The 24,853-nt window shown below is 39.7% G+C and overlaps 2 protein-coding genes across 2 annotated transcripts in view; one reads left to right on the top strand and one right to left on the bottom strand.

The window, feature by feature from the left end:
* Positions 1-4,506: 4,506 nt before the first annotated feature.
* Positions 4,507-17,574, bottom strand: LOC138971407 (NSFL1 cofactor p47-like). Its single transcript, XM_070344131.1, has 10 exons — positions 17,444-17,574; positions 15,322-15,482; positions 13,145-13,234; positions 12,339-12,422; positions 11,199-11,346; positions 10,581-10,690; positions 10,037-10,174; positions 9,186-9,314; positions 8,629-8,688; positions 4,507-8,319 (listed from the first exon to the last, which is right to left on the bottom strand). The coding sequence occupies exons 1-10, from the start codon at positions 17,543-17,545 to the stop codon at positions 8,187-8,189; spliced, it is 1,155 nt and encodes a 384-aa protein (XP_070200232.1). The 5' UTR covers positions 17,546-17,574; the 3' UTR covers positions 4,507-8,186.
* Positions 17,575-17,841: 267 nt separating this feature from the next.
* Positions 17,842-24,853, top strand: part of LOC138971409 (sorting nexin lst-4-like) — a 35,221-nt gene continuing 28,209 nt past the window's right edge. The window contains exon 1 of the mRNA XM_070344133.1: positions 17,842-17,877. Within this exon, the coding sequence (XP_070200234.1) occupies positions 17,863-17,877 (15 nt within the window). The 5' untranslated portion in view covers positions 17,842-17,862. The remainder of the gene's footprint in view (positions 17,878-24,853) is intronic.

Below are 24,853 nucleotides of genomic sequence, written 5' to 3' on the forward strand. Positions count from 1 at the left end.
TGCATGACATTGTCAGGTAGGTTTGACTTACAGAGTTGACTGGAGTCACATAGTCTATTCATGTTAATGCTGTTCATGCTCTTTCTATATATTTGTGTCTTCTTTGTATGCATATATCATAGAAGAGATTGGAATCTGGTTAGATTCCGAATCCATAGCTAGTTAGAATCAGAATTCTGATCTCATCTGGATTGAATGAGAAGCTTTGGTCATAAATAACCGATTTTAATTTCTGTTTTAAAAGGAATGTGAGAAATGCAGGTGCCAACTACAGCCAATCTTGCTTTGCAAAGCTGATTAGACGCATTGGCATTGCTGTTCAAAGTATTTTTATTAATCAGCTGAGCTGTTAGTAAGAGAGCTAAATAGTCTTTTACTTAAAGAACTACTGTGCTTTTCTTACTGTTTTAGTCTTCATCGATAACATGTGTGTTTTGTTGTTTTTGTTTTTGTTGTATTTTCTCCAGGAGATAGTGTTCAAATTATTCAGGTTGTCTTGTGTCTCCCTGCCCCCACACGTTATTGGATTTTTCACAATGTTTCCATTTGACCTACACAGATCACAGTACACTGTATTAACATAAGTCTTATGCATGTCATTGTATGGTATTGCGTATTGTGTCATGTGTTCGTGTATTTTATTTTCATAATGGCATTTTGGAACAAACTTGCCAATTTGGTACTTAGTTTTGTGAAAGCATTTACTCCACTGGTTAATGTACTTAAATATGTCTGTGTTTTTAAAACTGTTGGATGCTGATGCCAGTTCTGAAAGCTTGTTGTGAAGCCTGTTACTTTAGTTGTTTGTGTTTATATAAAGAAAACACTCACACACATAAATACATTTCGGCCTTAGCTATAAATGAGTTTATGATAAAGCGAAAGCAACCTGCAAGTGAGCCGTTTGAGAAGGGCTTAAGCAAACAAGTCATTCTCAAACGGCTTATCGCTATTCCAAAATGTGCAATCTCATTTAGAACAGAATCTCTGAACTTGACTTGAGAGACACTTTCACATTTTGATTAGTAACAATCAGGTTTTACATTTCGAATTGTGTAATTTGGTAGAATTAAAACACACAGTGGGTTTTATTTTTTTGGGTTCTGCTTTTGGAAAAAAATTTGCCATCATTCAATCCTTCATCCAATCCATCATTATTTTTAAACAAACAATGAATTAAACATTAAAAGGAGAAAAGGAAAAAAGGAATAGATGCTTCTGATGCTTTAGGTTAACAATGAAAGTTCAGAGAAAATTGACTCTACCCTGTTACATGATATAAGATACAATAAGAATTAGTTCTTGAATTTCCCCCCGGTATTGATATTACTTGTTCAGGTGGCTTAGTTAGGCAGTAAGATGAGCAGCGTGTGTGTGTGTGTCACAGTGTGTGAGTGTGTGTGTGTGTGTGATATCAAAGTTGCTGCACTCGTCCTGTTTCATAAACGAAGTGTATTACACATATTTCCATTGATTCATATCCTCACTTATTTATCCTAAGGTGTAAACACTGTACACATGACTTCTTTCTTGTCTTGATAGAATTTGAAAGCTATAGATTATACTTAACCCTTAGGCTGGTTGTCGCGACATATGTCGCGCTACTTTACGTATACTGTCACCTGGTTGTCATGTCACCTGGTTGTCACGACATATGTCGCACTACTGGCTCAGTCTGTTTGGTCGGTTCCGATTACCTCCCATGGCTGCGAAAACCTATATGACCGTTTTTTGTTATTTTTCTCTCTGTTATTGTTAATTCACCAGTGGCTATGTAACATGTGTTACAGAATTGCACCAGTGTAAGGGTTAATGTTGGTTTGGAGTTTACCATGGACAGGTATTTTGTCATATGTATTTATATCTGTGTGGTTGGTGTTCTTTTCTGACTGGGAGAGGGTTTGTTCATAGTTATTTTATGTCTGCAAGTGTGTGTACATGTAGATTTAGGACACCTGTGTTTGTTAGTGATGTCTGATTTTTAAATGATGCCTTAGAAAGGTATTTAATTTATTTGGTGTCCGGATGTGGCTGTATAAACTGTGTGAATAATTTCTAAGCAGTTCTGTTCTGGAGTTGATGTGACAAAATGTATAGGTTCAGCTGTTTTGTGAACATGAGATAACAGCTTCAGTTTCTCACAAAAAGTGTGAACCGGTTTTTATTGGCAAGTGAGGTAAAGGTGCCTGCAGTGCATGTAGTTTGAAAGTGTTTGACTTGTCCGGAACTTTCCCCAGATAAAACAAAACCCAACTATTTCTTCATTTCTTTCCTATTGTTTGTGTGCAAACTTGTCCCCAAGCTATTGATGGTTATCGTTCTTGGTTGATGTTCATTCTGTTTTCACTGACATTTGTTCTGCATCATCCATTGGGTGGGTGTATGGGATGCATAGATGTGTGGTTTTTAAGTACATGTCATGTGCAACAGAGAGTCACTTGCGCTGATGGGGTCTATGTCAACCAAAAGAGTGGGATTCCCTGTAGGTGGAGTTCCTGTAGAAGGATTCCCAGTATACAGGGAATCCCACAGGGTGGAGTTTTTCAATAAAACTTGCAAACCGTACTCGGATTTCTAAGAAATATAAAAAAGATCGAAAAACATCAAATTCTATCGATGTCGCTGTATACAGGGAATCCACCTACAGGGAATCCCACTCTTTTGGTCGACATAGACCCCATCAGCGTCACTTGTAGTTACGCTCACCATGTGTACCTTTTATAGTTGAGAAGATTGTATGCGAGTGCTCTTGCTGTGTACCTCTCTGCTGTTCAAAGAAATCCACTTAAACTTGCTCTAAGCCTGCGTCCACAGAAAATGTGTTGCACCAACGTAAAAGCAAGTTTATTGAGAAAAACAACTGTCATTTCTGTGGCCATCGTCAATCAAGATTCCTGGTCAATGTCCAGACATCAAAAGGCATGATTACACCACCATGTTTTAAGAGCTGTGTTTTTGTTGTTGCATTTTTTAGGGAAAGGATAAATGATTCATGTTTTTTGGTGGCTGGAGGGATGGCAGCAAGAATGCTTTATTTGTGTTCAATAAATGGACTTCACTGCTCTTCTGTGGAGCAGATGTTATCTTGATCAAATTGTGATTGTTGACTACTCCTTTGACTTACTTTTTAAAATAGATTGTTTGCATGTCTAGCAAATTTGTTATTGGATTGGGACTGCAGATGCAAAATTGTGTTCACATTTTGTCAGCTTTACATGAAGCTTTTGTGTGAATGTTGCTAAATGCATGTTGGTATTGGGATATGTGTTTTAGATTGTCCCTTTTGAAATACAGGGTCGGATTTCTTCTTTTTTCTGATATTTTTTCTTTATGATACTTGGAATGACCCGTGAAAGTTCTGAATGTAAAAAAGAATTCACTGTACGGGTTTATAATGCATGCTGTCTGGCTACTTGGCACAATGCTGCGCCCCCCCCGCGGGTTAGGGGGAAGAATTTACCCGATGCTCCCCAGCATGTCATAAGAGGCGACTAACGGATTCTGTTTCTCTTTTTACCCTTGTTAAGTGTTTCTTGTATAGAATATAGTCAATTTTTGTAAAGATTTTAGTCAAGCAGTATGTAAGAAATGTTAAGTCCTTTGTACTGGAAACTTGCATTCTCCCAGTAAGGTAATACATTGTACTACGTTGCAAGCCCCTGGAGTAAATTTTTGATTAGTGCTTTTGTGAACAAGAAACAATTGACAAGTGGCTCTATCCCATCTCCCCCCTTTCCCCGTCGCGATATAACCTTCGTGGTTGAAAACGACGTTATAAACACCAAATAAAGAAAAGAAAGAAAGAACAATGCTGCGAGAGTTTCTTGAATTTGTATGCATGTTTGTTCACCATCAAACCTCAGACTGCTTCATTATGCCGCAAGACTTTGTGCGTCTTCAACATTACTTTTAAACAACAAAAAAAGATAAAAGGGATTCAACTCTACAGGTTTGCATATGCACGTTTGTTCACCATCAAACCTGACTGCTTCATGATGCTGTAAGACTTTGTGCGTCTTCAACATTACTTTAAACAAAAAAATGGATACAAGGGATTCAACTCTACAGGTTTGCAAATTAACTGACTGCTTGACATGTTGCTGTAAGACTTTCTTGAATCAGTCTTTGGTGTTAAATGTGTTATATTGTTTGGTTAATATCAACCATCTGACTGCTTCACCATTTTGTCTGTCTTCAAAGTTATTTTGAGAAAATTATGGATTAAAGGGAAGAATTGCGACTGGTGCATCTTTGTGTAAACAACTGCCTGTGTTTTCAGTGTGCTGTCATGAAATAAATGCGTGCAAGTTTGACAGGAGAAAAATATTAAGTTATTGTAGGCCACAAAAATCTTGAGCACTTGGAGGAATTTTGTTTTTAGCAAAGACTGTGACAGTGTGTAAAAGATACGCTGAAACTACCAGAAAGAATTCGAAAACTTTCAAATACTCAAGAGTTTTACGAAAGTCGTCTTACAAACAGCAAAACAATGCACACAATAGACATTTTTTTCACAAACTTCATGCGTTCTTTAATGTCAAAACAGAAGAAACTTCATGCAAAACAGCAAATCTTGGCACACACACTCTCCCAATCACACACAGTTACAAGCACTCCATCATCAAATGTGAACAAAACATTACGCACAAGTTAACATTATCCTCTTGGAAAGGGAAGTGGCAGGAACAGACTGTTCCAGATCATCATCTTCTTTGTTCATAGAAGAGTATCCTCACTAGAACATAGATCGTCATTACATCATATCAGACTACTCCTGCTTCGTGTAACATCAGAACAAATATCTGTCATAATCGGTCTCTGCAAGTAATGTGTACCTACAAATGTACATGCAGCTGGAGGTTGACGTTCTCAAACTTTCTTTTACTTTCTCGGTTCATGTGGGTGAACAGTTTACTTCATGTATTGTAAATCCCAAGCAAATACTTTGAAAATTAAAAATAAAAAACCTACGCTTCGGTATCTTGACATTTTTTGATACATGTGATCATTTGACTAAATTCTTAACAACAAAAGGAAAAAGAAAAGAGTTGAAACAGGCCATTAATGTAATCTACATAGCTGCCAACCCTCCCAAATTTTTCGTAATCTCCCGATATTTAAAAACCGCCACAAAATCACGAACTTCGTTTGATTTTCCTGAAAAGGAAATGTTCTAAAATAATTTGTGAAAGCAGCCTCTTTTTGGGGAATGAAACTGGTGAAAAGACGCTCTGGTTAAACCTAGACCAACCAAGTCGATGTGCGCATGTACGGAAAATAAGTTGTGCTTCTTTCCAGTTTTGGTCTTCTAAAAATACCGCCAAAAAAACAACAAAAAGATCAAAAACAAAAGACTTAACTCTTACCAGTTCGCTCCCTTACCCATCGTAAGCAAGCTTACGATGCCCCGCCCCCTGTAGTTTTCCACTGACTAATTATCGAAAAAAAATTGGTTATTTTACATTGGATGGGTCGGACAGTGGATAAACTCATATGTTAGACACTCTTTATGACAGAAACAAGCTGGGTTTTTGTTATAAGTTAGTTATAGGAATGCATTATTAGGCCCCCAAAAATAAATAGTCTGTTAACGGTAACATAGGCCAAAAAAATAGGGTCGGCAGGTCGGGATTTTTTATTTTTATCCAAAAAAACATATTTTTAAGTTATTTTGCCAAAAAACAAAGACCTTTTTTTTCTTCTTTTTTTCCCCTTCAAAAACCCATATTTTTAAGTTATTTTGCCCAAAAAACCCCAAATGCCCAAAAAAAGTCTAGGGTCGCGCGAAAAAATAGGGTCGGTCGGGATACCGTAAACAGACTATTTTTTTTGTTGGCCTTAGGCATGCGTATGTCATGAAACGTCCAACTTTGAAATTTGGATGGGGGTATTCAGGTGACAATAACTTTTTTGTTTATCAGCAAAACTCAATAAAAAATGTCTTCTTTGTGTTTGTCACGTGTTCCATAAAATGGGCGTACAAATTTCAACAAAAGTCATGTTGTCACCCCCATAACCTTTTTTTACCTTTAACCTTCGCCGGCACTTGTGGGTCCGTGCGGACCCAGAAGGGTGTTTGATTGCAAATATCTCTTAAACAAGTTGGAATTTTTTAATGAGCTTTTAGAAATGCCTCAGACACCCAACAAGCTATCATCTCCTAAAAGCTCATTAAATTTCAGTGATAATTAATTAATTAATTAATGGTCAAATTTAGACTACACACGGAAGCATTCGTGGGGATGTGCGGACCCATACTTTTCAAAGAAGGAAAAGCGTGTATACCCTTCCGAGGCACTCGTGGGGCCGTGCAGACCCATACTTCTCAAAGAAGGAAAAGCGTGTATACCCTTCCGAGGCACTCGTGGGGCCGTGCAGACCCATACTTCTCAAAGAAGGAAAAGCGTGTATACCCTTCCGAGGCACTCGTGGGTCCGTGCGGACCCATACTTCTCAAAGAAGGAAAATTGTGCTAACCCTTCCGTGGCACTCGTGGGGCCATGCAGACCCATAATATTTTAATTGTTCCAAATACCGTGTATAATTAATTAATTATCACTGAAATTTAATGAGCTTTTAGGAGATGATAGCTTTTTAGGTGTCTGAGGCATTTTTAAAAGCTCATCAAAGAATTCCAACTCGTTTAGGAGATATTTGCAATCAAACACCCTTCTGGGTCCGCACGGACTCACGAGTGCGTCCGTGTGTAGTCGATAACGAGTGCCGGCGAAGGTTAAAGATAGCACAATTCTCTTTGCAAATATGAAAAGCTTATTCATTTTCCTTTCATTTGATATATAACTTTCTATATTTCATTTAGAATATGACCCCAAATAGCCACTCGGCAAGTATTATTATTATTATTATAGTGAGTATTTCTACGCACATACCCTCCCAGAGGGGAGGCTCATGGCGTTTACAATATGCCATGTGAGATGGAATTTTTTTTACACAATATATCACGCATTCACATCGGCCAGTAAATCTCAAGCGTGTTAGGCGAGTATATACTTTTCACGGCCTATTATTCCAAGTCACACGGGTATTTGGTGGACATTTTTATATATGTCTAAAAAAATTTGCCAGGAAAGACCCTTTTGTCAATCGTGGGATCTTTAACGTGCACACCCCAATGTAGTGTACACGGGACCTCGGTTTTTCGTCTCATCCGAAAGACTAGCACTTGAACCCACCACCTAGGTTAGGAATGGGGGGAGAAAATTGCTAACGCCCTGACCCAGGGTCGAACTCGCAACCTCTCGCTTCCGAGGCAAGTGCGTTACCACTCGGCCACCCAGACTCTTTATTAGGCACCAACAGCACTGTAAAATATGCCCTAAAACCCCCGAACTGGTCAGAGTTAAGTGAGGTTTTTAACGCAGTATAAGTCGATTATGACTTTATCGACAAGTCAGACAAAGCTAAAGGGGGACACCACGCATATTTGGCACCTTCATTTTCAAAAAATCTTCAGCTTCTGAGGGCGTTGCCCCCAGACCCCAACAGGAATGTCATAGTCATAAGGTTGGCAGCCATGAATCTGTTTATCCTTCAAGTCAAAGGAACTGTCTATCCCTCAAGTCAAAGGAACTGTTTCAGAGCCGGTAGACTGACGTGCAAAACCTTTCTCTTAATACATGTATTAATGTTACTCAAACTATAAGCCTCACACCAAGTCAAACGTTTTGAAGGGAAATTCATTGAAAATGAATGGGAATGCCACATAAGTGCCATTTCTGATGATGTCTGAATGTCAAAGTGAGAAAGTCTGCAAGAAAAAAAGTTATGAGCAAAACTGTTACAATATGGTAACTAAGCATGTGACAGCCAAATCATCAAAAATAAAATAAAAACAAAAACCGGCCCAATATGGGTTACTATCCTGACATTCACTCATACAATCAAACTCACCTTTAAGACCCCCTTCCCCCAATTTAAGACCATGTTTTCTTAAATGTTCTGTTCATAACATCTATAAATGTACCCCCATCTTAAGACTCCCTCCTTTTTAAAACCTGAATTTCTCTGATTTTGGGGGTCTTAAAAGGGGGGTTCCACAGTCCTGAATTTTTCATGAAAATTGCATTCTTTGTGGATTGAAAAGGTGAACAAACAAGGGCATTCAGACCACATTTTCTACTGTTTCTAATCCCATCCTTCCTTCTAGTTCAAACACTCTCTCAGTCTCACTTCATGCGCTGCACAATGACGGCATTAGCCAGCTTGGCTTCGTCGAGGGTCAGGCTCTCTTCGGTCAGCTCCTTGTTGGGAAACGTGGTCATCAACACGAAACTGGCTGTAGTATACTGGGGATAAGATCTGACACTGGTTAAAGAATATGCTTTTTATTACTGTATGAAAACAAAAAATATATATCACTTTGAACTGAAAATGTGGACAGCTATCAACAATGACAATACATTTTGCTTGTTTTGGTGTTTTTTTCCCCACTCCTGAAACATCAATATTCCATACGGCCCTAGCAGTCATCATAACACTGTAAACTTCAGTGGTAATACAGATCTACATGTAACTACAACTTGATTGGTAATGAAAGTAAATTACCTATCCACACACACACACGCGCACACACAAATCAAAATATTCACTGTTAGTATCAAAGGATACGATACGATGTGATTTCTGATGTCTCCAACTGTATGAGTGAGGTTGAACTTTGACACCATTCTGGAAGAATTCACACATCAGCAATGTCAGAAAAACTCAAGAATGTGATAACACACATACACACAAAAGCGTGATACTTAAATCATGGAATTAATAATTTAATGCATATACAATTTCAATGAGATCAACAGAGTGATTGTCAATGACCAGGTAAAATTCAAGAATGAAGTCTCTATTACATTTTTGAGATGTTTTTTTTTTTATTATCAAAACTATGCCCAGTTCCTTCTACTTCCAGATTTCTAGCAGGCTTTTGCACAACTACCAGCCTCACAAAATCTTACTTTCAGCCTTCAATTGATTATGTCTTTGAAACTAGCGGACCAGTTTACTTGCTTTCTTTGTTTACATTAAAACACATTTAACAAGCAAATCAAATGACGTTGGGGCTAAAATATACTGTCACTTGATTGCGACATTGGATCTTTAAGGGTTAAGGCCTGATTTTTGGTGGTGTCAAGAGGGTGTGCCCCAGTACAATACAGATGGCGACTGACCTTTTCCCATCTGCAAGCCTGATCTGCAGAGTGGTGACAGGTTTGGAAGAATCAATTTTTACTTCCGGGGCAGCAGGAGTTGCTGAGCTATCCCCTGAAGACGCAGTCGTAACAATCACTGGTGCAGGGCTGTGAATGTAAATATCGAGAATATAATTATTTGTGAGAATGGCACCTCCCCACTCTACAAATTCAAGCGTCTCAGCATCATCAAGTCATTCACCAGCCTTTGCCTTTTCCCTGAACTAACACACATGATTGTGTTCATACTCCTGCATTACTCACACCCGCCAAACCTTGTGAAGCCTCAAGAGTAGCAATTTATATTTTTTGGAATTCTTTGCGTAGCAAGTTGTGATTTAGTGTAGCATTTTCTAAAATGTATTCCTACATCCGCATTTATGTCATACTGCACAAGAATAGACATTTTTAATCAAGTTTTATCAGAATGTAGGAACATAAAAATATTAAATGCCCATTCGAGAGTATGTGCAGTGCAGCTTTTCAGTGTGGACGACATTTTATTAGCTATTTTGTGACCGCTACACGGAGTGGGACGCAGAAATGAGAACATGTACCAGGACTCACAAAAAGAGGGAACTGTTGCATGCTTTTGATAATTGGTTTAAGTGTAGCAACCTTTAGCTTGTCTTAAAGCGTAACATGCCATGTTGAAAGAGTAGCACTTAGCAGCTCTGCTTACTGGCAGCCCAAAAATTAATTCTGCCAACCAGGTCATGTTGTTTATAGACAGTCTTTTTAGCATGTGTATATTCTTTAAAGGTTGCCTAAAGCTGGGGTAAACCCACTGCCCAGGGATAGTAACAAGGCTTTTGTTCGCTTTCACATACCTGCCCAGCATGTGTCCTTCGCCAGTGAAAGGCCTGGTATTGACTTTTGGCTTGACAAAGTCCTCTGTACGGTGGTCTTCCATGTTGAGATGAACCTCCCCGCCTCTCGCTGTACGAATCAGTTCTTGTGGAACAGTGCTATAACAGTAAAGCATGCAATGTTACATCAATTACTGAGTAGTCTATTCTCTGTCATCAGAAAAGCTGCATCTGGCCAAAAAAGTCTGCAGTGTTGACAAACTCATTGTTCAAGTGTCTGGTTTCTATTTTCACGTTTTTCATTGTCAACGTACATTTAAATACTATCATATGTGGAACAAATTCTAGCTACCAATCAACACCCCCCCCCCCCCCACCCCCGAAATAATCTAAAGAGGAAATCCCCCCCCCCCCCACCCCTTCTTCTCACTGATTTTTATCATTAATTGACACACCACATCATATATATATTACACATTCAGTCATGAAACAAAGTCATACTAGCTTCAGAATAGAAACAAATTGATCAACTCGATAAAAAAATATTGTCACAAAGAATACCTACCCCTCGCGTATACTATCCAGGAATTCTTTGTTCCTTGGGTCATCATACTCTCGAAGATCTCCATTGTCAACACTGAAACCTTTTTTCCACATCTTCAGCGTCATCTGAACCTGAAATTAAAATAGAAAATACTTGCATGAAGGCACCAGAATGTTCAACAGAAGGTGAGGTACGACACACAGAGAAACGCCCAGCACACATTTACACACACGCATTTCTCCTAAGGCCAAAAAAAAAAATAGGTCTGTTTACGGTAACCCGACCGACCCTAGTTTTTTCGCGCGACCCTAGACTTTTTTTTGGCATTTGGGGAAAAAAAAAAAAATCTTGTTTTTTTGACAAAATAACGTAAAAATATTGTTTTTTGGAAAAAAAAAAAAAAAAAAAATCCCGACCTACCGACCCTATTTTTTGGGCCTATGTTACCGTAAACAGACTTTTTTTTTTTTTGGCCTAATCATATTCACACGTCAATACATGGGTGAGACTGAAAAAAGTCATGAACCCTGAAGAACCAGACGAACCAACCTCAACCGAAAAAAAGAAAGAAAAAAAAGGCCATAATCGAATCCGGATTTCCAGAAGAATCCCACCCATGTCAATATGTAATTAACCTACCTCAGGTCTTGAAGGCCGTAGGCTGGGTCCCGCAACACTTTCTAAAGGACCCTCAGTCTCTCCAAGACGGTATCCGGCCCCACGGAAAGCAGACCCTCGATTGGCACCAGCAGGGGGGGCTGCTGCTTCCATTTCTTCTGCTCCATGTCTGCAATACATCAAACATGATTAAATAAAGACTTACTTGTAATAATATACCTAAATATTATCCAGAAGGAAGGAGAGAGTTTGACTTTGAGAGAGAAAAAAACACCAAGCTTCAAGTCTTAGAAAATCTAGCAGGTACAGATTGTAAGACTAGGCGTGAGCCTAAAATCTCCATCCTTGAGTAATAAAGTTTGTTCGTTCGTAAGTCTGTATTCATAAATGACAATGATTCACACCTGATGCCATCTTTTCTGGCTCCCTGTTGATTTATTTCAAACAAAATTTTACTGAAGTCAAAAAGGAGATACACAAGTCATTTTTAACTAAAACAAAGCTTCCTTTGCTGATCTTGTGCCTGCCTTAGAATCAGATCTATAAAAAAAGAAAAGAAAAAAAGAAGACCTTTCTACACAAAGTATGTTTTCAAATTCTGGTGATCCCCAACCATCAACGTCGAAAACATTTGAGACACTTAATGCACAAACTCATCATCCAGAAAATTAGTTTCCCATTGCGTTCTTTCTTTCTTTATTTGGTGTTTAACGTCGTTTTCAACCACGAAGGTTATATCGCGACAGGGAAAGGGGGGAGATGGAATAGAGCCATTTGTCAATTGTTTCTTGTTCACAAAAGCACTAATCAAAAATTTGCTCCAGGGGCTTGCAACGTAGTACAATATATTACCTTACTGGGAGAATGCAAGATTCCAGTACAAAGGACTTAACATTTCTTACATACTGCTTGACTAAAATCTTTACAAAAATTGACTATATTCTATACAAGAAACACTTAACAAGGGTAAAAGGAGAAACAGAATCCGTTAGTCGCCTCTTACGACATGCTGGGGAGCATCGGGTAAATTCTTCCCCCTAACCCGCGGGTTCCCATTGCTTGTGTTATTGTTAACACACACACTATACAGTAGAACCCCACCCCCTTCCAAGGTAAGACTTCATCCCTTTAAAGTACCTGTGATAATAGAGTTGGACTTACTCTCTTGCGGACTGGAAGAGATCTGTAACAAGGCCCTCTGGGTTCTTTTTCTTCCTTGAAGGAGGGCCAAGCACCTGCTGTCCACTGAAAGTTTGAAATAGAAAGATACTGGGTTAGAATAAATATATGTGCATGCATATTTTACAGGAGTCACGCTCATTGAAACATTGTGTATAAATTATTATTGCATTGTTCATGTGCCCTACGGAATTCTATCCCCATCACTGTTTCAAATACCTCTTGTTTTGTGGCAACCTACACACATCACTCAAAGTTAGTGTGACCCCTAGACAGCCTACGTATGAGTTGTCTCAGAGTGAGAGCACTACCGTATGGAGGGATTCTGCGGGCATCGCAGAAAAAAGAAAGAGGGACATTTTTCTTGGACTCGCGAGGCAGATGCCAGACGGTAACACATGGTCTCAAGACTGTAGAATTACTTCCAAAGACTTTGAGCGCACCCACATTTTTTTTTAAAGTTGCACTCATTTTAAGTAAACTAAAATAAGGGTTACAAATATTCTCTACCAGAACTCCAGCCCTTCCATTCTGCCTATTTCTAGTGTTTCTTCCTTACTGAAAAAAGCACACCAGTCTAGGAAAATGTAACTGAAAGTCAACTCTTGAATTTAAAGAACATAATGCCCATAAAAATGAGAAATAATGTGAAAATGGAGCAGAACAAACATGGCGGCTGTTTACTGCTTAATATTTTTTCAGATGGCAGTTTTAAATAAAACTAAGCACAACACATCCCAGCCACCTTGCATTAGCTACAGCATGGCATCTTAATGTTGAAAACTCACCTTGTGTCAGAGCCTCCAGCATAGAAAGCCTGCCCCTCTTCTTCGGAACTGGAGTCTTCATCTGCTCTCAGGCCACCAATTGTACCAAACCTGTCCCCATAAACATTTGATTTAGACTTAGAGCAAGCCCTATAAATTAAACAAAGCAAAAACTTATCATTTCAATCAAGGGAACATAAAAATCTTAAAGATTAGATAGACTGCAGCACATGTATACTATAGCTGTGAGTGTTACTTAGCTTATGCTTGTGGTGACTGACTGGTATTCACATATATACACCTTATTTTCTTGCATTTGTGATACATTATCCTAAACCTCTCTTGCAATATCTACTATTCCACTAAGGCCTAAAAAAAAAATAGGTGTGGTTACGGTAACCCGACCTACCCTATTTTTAGGGGCCGATCCTATAACTTTTTATTACATTTGTCAAAAAACAAAAACAAAACGAGTGCAAAAAACGCAATGAAAGCGAAAGCGCCCGAGTCGCACACTTATTTCCCTGTCAAGTAGGTTTACCGTACTTTCCGCGTCATAAGGCGCGACTTTTTTCCTCGAGTTCGACCCCTGCGTCTTGTATAACGAAGCGCCTAATCCGTGTATTAAATACGAAAACAATCAAAGAGACCGCCTGAGTACCAGTCAAACAACTTGTGATAATGCATGTTTCAGCTACTAGGTACTGCCCTGACCAAGTTTCCTCGAGCTCTCAAGCCACCCAGCTATCACAATGGACCTGCCTTTGATCTCTGCCTTTGATCTCGCCGCACACACAGAGCACACATATTTCCACTCTGTTAAACTCGGTCACTGACCCCGGTGCAGGAAGTGTTTCCTCTCTCAGATATGACAGGGGAACCACCTCTCATGGCAAAAACTGGGTCATTGACCCCTGGGAAGAAGGTCGTGTCTATAAACAGGGCCACCCAGCTATCACAATGGACCTGCCTTTGATCTCGCGGCACACACAGAGCACACATATTTCCACTCTGTTAAACTCGGTCACTGACCGGTCACTGACCCCGGTGCAGGAAGTGTTTCCTCTCTCAGATATGACAGGGGAACCACATTACAAAAAAAAGTTTTAAAAAAAAAAGTGATTGCCTACCTACCTACCCTATTTTGTTTGGCTATGTTACCGTAACCACACCTATTTTTTTTTTTTACCTAATCATCAGCTCATCATTCTCTGCTGAACCAGGGTTTCATTAACTAGCGCGCCTTGCGCTATTTGCGCATAACATCTGAAAATGTCCCATACAAATTACCTTCAGTGCGTCAAATGGCGCACTGAGATTACGTACCACTGCACCACCCCATGCACACTTTTCACGGGAGTACAGTGTTCGGAATGACCTAAGCAAAAACGCGCGCCTAGCCGAGTGAAATGCCCTGTGATTGGCTTTTAAAATGTAATTCATTAGTATTCAACTAATCCTGCGAACAATCTGTGCTTGCGCATCATAATTATGGCACCAAATATCACTATTTTGCATCTTTCGACAAAAGCAAGTTTCGGATCGCCTAGCCTGGTTTGCACGTTTTGCCTCCGACTATCTAATGTCCCATCAGAATTTAGTTGAGGGGGACAAATGTCCCATTGTCTTTTTCTTCCAGGCTAAACCCAGGTGAACTATTACTATACTCCACCACCAGTTGTTCACTCTGCCCTACAATAGACGATTAATTTTGGAAATAACTCTGTCCGGTTTGTATGGGTTGTGAAACTAAAAGAGTAGTGTAGTGAGACAAATAATCCACACCGGCTCCTTGTTCATGTGTTTCAGACACACCCCTTGCTAGTGATTGGCCCGTGGATTGTTTGTCTCACAAAAAGAAAGGGTATTTCACTCTTTCACAACCCATTAGGCCAAAAAAAAAAAGGTCTGTTTACGGTAACCCGACCGACCCTATTTTTTTCGCGCGACCCTAGACTTTTTTTTGGCATTTGGGGTAAAAAAAAAAAAAAAAATTCTTGTTTTTTTTTGCAAAATAACGTAAAAATATGGTTTTTTGGAGAATAAAATAAAATCCCGACCTACCGACCCTATTTTTTTGGCCTATGTTACCGTAAACAGACCCTTTTTGGGGGGGGCCTTAAAGCCAGACAGAGCTAGTTTCGGGATTCGTCTATTCACCTACACCTGCCAGTGTCACATGCATTCTACTTAAGTACCTGCTGTTTTTCGTTTTGGGAGCCTTTTTGGACGACTTTATGTTGAGTGGCTGTGGCTCCTCCACTACATCATCAAAGTCATCAGCATCCAACGGATTGGCTGCACTTCCTTCATCCACATCATGCTCCTCCGCCCCTTCATAGAAATTGGCTATGGCCACCTGGGAAAAAAAATGACCGCATTGTTAATGTTATACTTAGTATTGCAGCTGAATAGTCATGATATCAACATGTCATGATAACACACAAGTGCAGTTTCACTTTCATGAGTAACTTACTTCCCTTTATTTCTGCTTGTTGTAAAGAGCCATACATCCGGTGTACATGTATCCTCCAAATTTTAACCTTTAAAAGATGGCAGATGAATACAAAACAATTTATGACTGTTCTGAGTGTTCAAATGCTGCCTACTCACAGCATACAACGGTGTCACCCTTGTACTAGGCTTCTTTAAGAACTTTGTGGCACTATTCTGGGCCTTAGTGCTTGCTTCGTTAATCCTTCCTCCCACGAGTCCAAGCCAGACAGACTTATAAACTATAATATATGCATAAGTGCCCTGTGGCTGATGTGTCCATAGCTATGTGACTGAGCCTGGCGGTCTAGCTGATGTTCCTAGTTAACACAAAACAATGTGGTCATGTGCACAAGGACTGCTGTGCAAACCTTGGGGACTATGAGCAGTTTAATCTACACCTGTGTCCCTGTTTCAGTCTTTGTCTGACTCCATGGGTGAAACCTATGAAAATCAAATGGACTGAAAATTTTTTGAGGCAGGGGTCCAGGGGCCGCCCAGGCCCTGGCGGGGTACGGGGCAGGGTCCCGTTAGGGGTCCAGGGGGGCAACGCCCCCCGGCCGAAAACGAATTTTTGCATTATACATTGTGATTTTGTGGCCTTTCCTGGCAAAAAAATACACTTTTTGTCACTATCATGCAGGTCAAAAAAATACCTTCAGATTCTAATGATATGGTAAAAAGGGTAAACAAAATCAAAACAATTCACAGAAGTAATCATTTTTCTTTTGTATCTTTTCACACTTGCATCTTCCAACACAACGACACAATTGATAACAATTAACATTGACAACAGCCAATTACTAAATGAAATAGAAACTGAACAACTGAACAACTGAAATAAAAGTTCGAAATATTTAATTATAAGAAGCAAACATTGCCAGACAGGCATTGAAATAAATGATGAAACAGAATGTCACACATGCAAACAGCATGATGTAGCACTGCACAAAGTAGCAACTAAGCAGTAGCATCTCTTATAGTGCAAAGTTCTCAAGGAAAAGCACTTGAGTTTCAAGCACCAAACTTATCACACACAGTTTTAGTTTCATGAACTCCAACCAGTCCCATCGCCATTTGTTGGCTAGACCAACATCAATAAGATCTGTCCATGCGTTTTCCGTCAAAACCGGCATCTTTGTCGCAGAAATCATGTCACCACTTCGTAATGCCTGCCAAAACGCGAGAACTTTTTTTTTATCGTGATGCAGAGCGAATCCGAAAGCGAAGAAACCTCACCTACGGGGTGTGTTTCTTTTTAATAAAAATTGCGGATTGACAGACTTATTGTCAGATTGACGGATTTCAGTCAATTGACGGGCTAGTTTCACCCATGTGACTCGGAAGTCTGAGGTGTAAAAATAAAAGCCTGGGACACAGAGACTGCTAGCACTATTTACATACATCCTCTGTAAAGGCTGAATAGCTATCGAAATGGCATGCCGCACGCCACTAAATAGGGAAGAGTGTTAGTTAGCAACAACAACAACAAAAGTTTTCTGGGGCTGCAGTTTGGTTGCTGAGATCTGTACCACTACCACTACCAGTGCCACCACCACCACCAAAGTGGGCACAATAAAGAGCACATCATATGTGTATACGTCTGAAAAGATGTTTTCCTTTGCTTGATCGATAAAGCTAACAAAATATGTTAAATCAACGGTCAGCTCACAGAATTCACTCTGCGTCATACCGTAGTCAAATGCTTTGGGAAATGTATCAATTTGTGTCGATTCATGCTGCATTCTCATACTGCTGATAGTACCCAAAACAATCACCTCAACCAAGTTGTTACCAAAAACATACATATAAAACCCGTGTAATCACCTCAAGGTTCCATGCTGATGATTCCAGATGAAACTTAGCCCTATCAGGATTAACACCCGTTACGTTGGCGAACTGGCCGATCATTTCGTCTTGGTCTGCCATCTTGCTTTTCTAAACATGTAATCTTTCTGCCTCGAATAGTAAAGAAGGTTCAAGGGAGGCTACTTATCACATCATTTTGTCATTTAGTTGTCCATTTGTTTTTTTTCGCATTGGTTTACGCACATAATCACGATTCTGATAAATAAAACTCTTACACTTCAACATTTAAAGATGAATTATGTGAAAAATCCGGGGCATGTATGTTGACAACGAGCTGTTAGTGCTAATATGTTATTGTCTGAATTATCGTCTGCTACAATTTTATCTCCCCTGACCCATTCAACAGGTGGCGCATTTCCGCTGACCGAGAAAGCAAGATGGCGGACATTCAGGTGAGTTGTGTTTGTCAACAGAACGGGTGATTATGCGCATAGGGTCTCAGCTGCGCTCTGATTTCAGTAACTGATGTCTTCATTCACACATATCCTGACACCATGGCATGTAATTGAGTGCAATGGTTGAATGTTCTCTGTGACTTTATCCTGGCAAGTTAAGAAGGGAAGTTCCGCCCACCCTCTCATGAGAATTAACGGTTGCTCTAGTCTCTTGCCACTGACTCATTGACCCGATATATTGTAAACGCAGATATGATGCCAGATTATATTCACGTACCACCAGACTGTTGATAGTAGTGATATCAGTACGTTTACTTTGGATGGGTACATTACTGTACAGTTTTACGCCGAATTCAGCCATTTGAGTCATTCACTCATTGACTAGCTTTGACAAAGTCAGACTTTGAGTCAGGTTTTGACACGGGTGAGATATATTGCGAAATTTCATAGAGAGAGGGGGTATACTGTAAACTGATTCATGAGTTACCAGTTGTGTGTGTGTGTTAGTGTGTGTGTGTGTGTGTGTGTGTGTGTGTGTGTGTGTGTGTGTGTGTACATCACTACATGTGTGTCACAGTGTCAGGGATGTTGCTACAAATTCATACCTATAGGACAAATGTCCTAGCTCTTCAGCATCAATAGGACATTTGACCGCTTTCAGAAATTTCAATAAGACGTCAGAATTTTTTAATTTTCAAGAATGACGGTCACCGTGCTCCATACCCCCCCCCCCCCCCCCCCCTCCCCCTTTTTTGGACCATAAGGCCCACAAAAAAAAATTGTCTGTTTCTGGTCACCCGACCAACCCTAAATTTCGGCGCCGACCCTAAACTTTTTTTTTCCAAACTCAAAAAATTTTTTTTTTTTTGGTGGTAAAGGACAGGGTGAGAAAATGAACAACAAAAACGTGTGAAAACGAAAGTCCGCTGACGATTTGTAAATGTGTTGAGTGTCTTGTCTCTATGTATAGTGAATCCAGTCTCTTTGCGCGATTTTTAAAGTTAGTTTTATTGGTCTACATTTCGGGTAAAAAAAAAAAATAAAAAAAAATCCCTACCTACCGACCCTATTTTTTTTAGCCATGTTACCAGAAACAGACAAATATTTTTTTGCCTAATGTAGCACAGGATGCCGTTGAATAGCCAAACGTGTTCAGCTTTTGCTGAACTTTGGCAGGCTTGAGTTTTATTTTTCGGTGGCATAACTCAGTGCGCTTCGTCAAAATGTCTCGAACTGAAAGCAAACGCAGACGCAAGACTTAGTCAGTTGGAGTTGTCTCCCATACTCCTAACTTTAATGTGCTGCAGACGGGTGTACCAAACGCAAGATCCGCACTGTACAACTTCAGTGCACCTGTACGCGAGAGTGCTTGTTCGCTTATTGAAAATGTGTATCTTGAAAGTAACATTAACGAATATCGCGCTGTCCGAGGCATTGAGTTCTTATCGGACAATGCCAGCGCTCAGTTCAAAACGATAGGACATCTGACCGCCATGCGGCTATGTGAATCAGACATTTGAGCCTCTTAATCGGTCTATGTCCGACGCCTAACGACATCCCTGCAGTGTGTGTGTGTGTGATACAGAGACTGAGACTGAGAGAGGGGATGAACTGCTGTGTTTCTCACTTTCTCGTTCCAGTAATACTAATAGATATATATATGTGAGAAATAAATCAGTGTTCCAATTATCATCCCCTCTCAAACTTTTCTTCTTTAGAGAAGGAAGCGGCATGCATAGCATATCATCTATATACGGCTTGTGTCTGTCTGTCTGTCTGTCTGTCACTTCGCGATGCACGGCCAAAGTTCTCGATGGATCTGCTTCAAATTTGGTGGGCATATTCAGGTAGACCCCGGACACAATCTGGTCGATGAAAATTTTCAACACGTGCTCTCAGCGCGCAGCGCTAAACCGATTTTGGTTTTTATGGTTTTTCTGTACGTCCATTCCCAGTAACTCTTCCTTATCTTCTCCAGTGTTTTGCGCGTTTATCTCCCTTCCTTCATGTGGCGTCAATCGCGTACACCGGGTACGCGGCGCAGCCGGGTATTCGGCTCTACTTCTTCCCGGCGAAGCCGGGTATTCATCTAGTATAATATATGTTAGCAATGCCTGGGTTTAGCACAGAATAGATTAATACATTGTCACAATTATGTTAACCTTTGTAGATAGATATATGTAGATCTGTGATAATATCCTGTTCGTCTCTTTGTCCCCCCCCCTCCCCCTCACAGTGACTGTGATGGGGAGGGGGGGGGGGACAAAAAGACAAACTGAGTGCACACAACCACACACAATTATATTTACACAGATTTATTTTTTTAATTCTTAATTGAAATTGATGGAGCTGATCCACTGTAAGTGTTAGGCTTGTAGTAATTACAATGTACCATAGGCCACTCATCCTGTGTTCATGGTTGTTTTATCCAAAGAGTTGATGACTATACATGCACTATATGTATAAAGAGGAAAAAAAGTTAAAACTGGTTTGTGACTTAGAACTGGTTTGTGTTTTTTTACCTATTTTATTTAGGAGTTAGAAAGAGTTTCCAGTTCCCCCCAAACAACCTATTTCTGCCTGCCGACCTCAAAACTGTTTTCACCCTTCAAAAGAGAAAAAGAAACTTGATTTGCAGACTTCAGAAAGGATGAATTCTTTGCCCATTTCTAGGAGTAGGAGACAGGTCTGGCTCGAGTTCTTACCAATGAAAAGCCTTAGTAGAAAGTACTGAAATAACAGTTAGAAAGAAAAATTACCGAGCTAGCTACTCTAAATATTGTGGCCATTTCATTAGAGACAAAAAAATTTGTGTTCGCCATATTGACATGAATCTTCTTCATTGCATTTTTTCAACTTAGGATTAGGTTAACAGCTAGTGTAACAGGCCGAAACGTTTGGGCGTATTACAATTTACACCACCCCCTTAGCCTTACACCACCCACCCTTTGATCCCCAACCCTATTAAGCCACAGTTGAAGAGGCAAGTGTAGAAGTTTTCGTACCTTTGTCCTCTGCAACTTAGTGAATGCAAAATGGATCCCAACCAAAAGTGCATAAAACAGCTTCGGACAAAAGAAAAAGATAAATATCTTGTGACATAGTGGGCTTTTTGTGGTCTTTTTGGGTGATACATGTGTGTGTGCCTGTGTGTGTTGTACTAGTATAACGTATGCGTACATGGAATGACATTGCGGGTTACCTGAACATTGACAATGACGAAAGAAAGATTGTGTGTGTGTGTGTGCGCGCGCGCGCGTGTGTGTGTGCGTGCGTGTGTGTGACCATGTTTGAATTTATTCGGATTTAGTTCTCTTTCCTTGTTTGTATTATGATTATGTAAGTGTAAAGCGCTCTGGGCTTGTCACCACGAGGTTTACGCGCTATATAAGTAATCGTTATTATTATTATTATTATACAGGTAATGAAGTTGCATGTTTTCTATAGTATGCTATTAACCTAAGGCATGATTACAAATGGAGGAACAACATGGCCTAGCTCTCCTCTAAGTCTAACCTATTCCGCCCCACCTATCAAAGTCACTCTCCCCCACTTGTGTCGAAGGAAGGGAAACAAGGAAAAAAGTAATTTATAAGTATGTTTAGCATGTCTGAGAATCCCTCTATTGTGAAGTGTACTGGTGCTAACAGCAAAAAGACTGCTTAGCATCCGCCAAACTTTAAAGCTTTAGTATAACATTCAGGGGCAGTATTAGGAATATTACTCATTTAGACTAGAGTGGAAAGAAGTCCATTTTGCGTGTTTGAAGCATATATTGGTACTTATCTTCCTTCTGTACCACTACTATTGTTATTTGTGAAGCATGACCTTTTTCAACTGCTAGCTAATGTGTGTACCTTGCGATGGTCACTGAAACTGTAACACATTTTTACACTGGGAGTGGGAAAGTCTTCTGGGTCAACTATTGCTGGGTTAAAACAAAAAGAGAAAGGGGTTGCAGGTGAGTTTTGATGTCAGGGCTGTCCCGACTGATGCTCCAGAGTCTTGTTTGCTCTTCTGATCCGTTAGGCCAGGGTGAACTTCAGCATCCTGTGAAAAAGGTAGCGCACAAGATGAGGCCCTGAGTTTTGCATAGAGATCTGTTCATTTAGCTTTTCTGGTCCAAGTGCGTCTTTATTTTTGTGATTCTCTGGAACAAATTACAATGACAGTATGTAATTGCTTATTAACTTACCTTGTGTTTTCACCTTCATTTGATTTCCCGGCTGTGTTTATAAAACATGCAGTTCAGCTGTTCAGCAGTTTTTTTGTATTTGTATTTTCATGAAGAACAGTACTTCAGTAAAACTAAAAAGTTCATGAATTTATTTTATTTTTTTATTTATTTTTTTATTAATAAACAATTTTAAAACAATTTGGTAAATTAATGAATCATTAAATAAAATGCACAACATAAGGAAAGCGGGTATTTCTTTGGGAGTTTTGTATTTGATGTAACTATGGTATTCATTTTTGCATACCGCTACCTATTCCTTTTCAATATCATAACTTTATTTACCCATCGCTGGAAAATTTGGGTCGCTTCCTCCCAGTGGAAAGCTAACAGCAACAGAGTCACGCTACGCAGGCGTGTGCATGTTAAGGTGTAATCAGCCATCTGTACTTATGGCAGAATGACCACGGTCTTGTACGTGCCACAGTGGCGACACAGGGGTGGAACATGGATACCGTCTCTGAGTCTGCAAATAAAGTTGACCGGTGCCCGGATTCAAACGCGAGACCCTAGGATCACAAGTCTAGTGCTCTACTAACTGAGATACCAGGCCCCCCAGTAACTTTCACAGTCTTTAAATTGTCAATACCATATCAAGGATTATGAGCCAGTTTTATTATTTATTCATTACTCATAATCTGAATTGCAGGAAAGCGTGTAAACGATCTAGGCTTTTAAATAGGAGGAACACACATACATGATCAGCTGTTACTGAAGCATTCCCAGCGTTTGCAATGAAATGTAACCAGATTGTGATTTGCATACACATGAGTGCATGTGTCATCAAATTATGATAGATTTAATGAGCTTGAGCATCGGCTTGTGGCAGCCAGCTAAACTCATAGCCTCTGTGATTGATTTTACCTGTCATTGACACAGGTGTGGCTCATGAGAATAGGTGGTGCTATGGTATGTACACATCTGCTCGTGTTACCCTTTTACTGATAGTAATACTAATACTTAAACAGAGAGTAGCTACATTGATATTGTATTTGGAATTTTCTTTTATTTAGTTCTTCAGTCAACATAGTAAGAAGACAAATGGATTACATTCAATATAACAGACATATGCAATGTGGATCAAAATTTAAACCATTAAAAGTCTTGAATGCTCTAGACTTTTCTTCTTGTGTACTTTCTGTCCTTGATTTATATGAAGTGGTCTTAAGATTAAGACTCTCTCTTGCTTAATTCAAGCTTGTCATATTCAATTTCATGTGAGATCTTGTCAGGCCCTAATGATTGCAACATATTGTTTGACTCAAGTACATACTGTAGTTCACAGATAGAAAAACAAAGGATTTTTAGAAGGTAGGTGATTTCAACAGTATAAAAAGGTGGAGCAGTGGACCACACAATCGATGAAACTGTGCTCAAATGAATAGATGCCGTAAATACCCTCTGTGTGTGTGTGTGCAGGCTGATGTAGATGACTGATGTACACATGTTTAATTGTGTTGCACTCTTCATTGGAGTTCACATCGATAAGCTAATTTAACTCAGAGCCTGGCCACTAGTGTTTGGATCTACACAGCACACTGAAACAGTGAAAGGAAACAATTACCCCTTTGGTTCTGGAACAAAAACAGCAAAATTAAAACAATCGAAGACAGCTGCTTAAGACTCAGGCAGCTGATAATGAGATGCATAATAAGGTGAGCTAATCGATAAAATGAAAGCTAGCTTAGTACAGGATGTAACTCACAGTGCACACAAACTCAAAGGAGTCAGACACGAGCCATTAATTATTTAAATGATTTTTTTCCTTCTATCTGACTCGACTTAGAATGAAAGTATACATGCATAGCATACTGATTGCTTGGTCGCACTTCCTATAATGCACATGATGTGATGCCACAACTAAGTGGCTGACTTTCTGCGAGCTAGGTTTCATGCTGGTAAAACTTAAATACCGGATTATGAGATGCCCCCCCGAGTCATTTATAAATGATGCAGCAGTAATTAATGTCACAGTAAGGAGTCTGCAAATCATGTACAGCTTCTGTGTGATGAATGTGAGTCATGTAATGGAATCTTCCCACATGGTGAGGGCTAATCTGCTCTGTTCCTTTTTAGTGTGTGTGTGAGCTTGTGACGGTATGTGTGTGTGTGTGTGTAAAATATGATTTAGGCATTTGGAAATAAATTTCCTCGTTATGATATTCATGTGTGTAAAATCCAATATCAGTACCGCGGTTCCTTGTCAATGGTATGAGGGCGGTAATGTGTTTTTAAAATATTTCCTTTGCATTCATGTGAATGTTCATGAGGCAACTTTTAGTGTGAATTTCCGCTGAGTCCTAATATGTTTATATAAACTAAAGTGAATGTGTCAGCGCCAAAAATTCACTGCATTTACACAAAATTTACTGTGTTAGTAAGTCAGACCGAATGAATCTCTTCCTGGCAGAATAGATAGATCATGCATAAGTATTCTTATTCTTCCAGTTACATGAGAAATGTCAAAAGTTCGACTCAGGTACAGTAGAATCCCACACCGGATGTTGTCATTACTTCATCACACTCCAAGCTGAGATTGTTTGAGTAGCCCACTGCTTGTGCTAATGTAGTGGTGTTATTTATATAAATTGTCAAGTGGGTCAGTCTGTATGACACTTCGCCTTGTAGTTGCATGCAACTTCTTGAGAGTACAATTGAATTGTACTTGGTCTGGTGCTCAGGACAGTTACTGCTGTCTCACAAAAATGGTATGCTTATTATTTCACATATATTACAATG

This window comes from Littorina saxatilis, linkage group LG7 (genome assembly GCF_037325665.1).
Source record: "Littorina saxatilis isolate snail1 linkage group LG7, US_GU_Lsax_2.0, whole genome shotgun sequence".
In the NCBI taxonomy this organism is placed as follows: Eukaryota; Metazoa; Mollusca; class Gastropoda; order Littorinimorpha; family Littorinidae; genus Littorina; species Littorina saxatilis.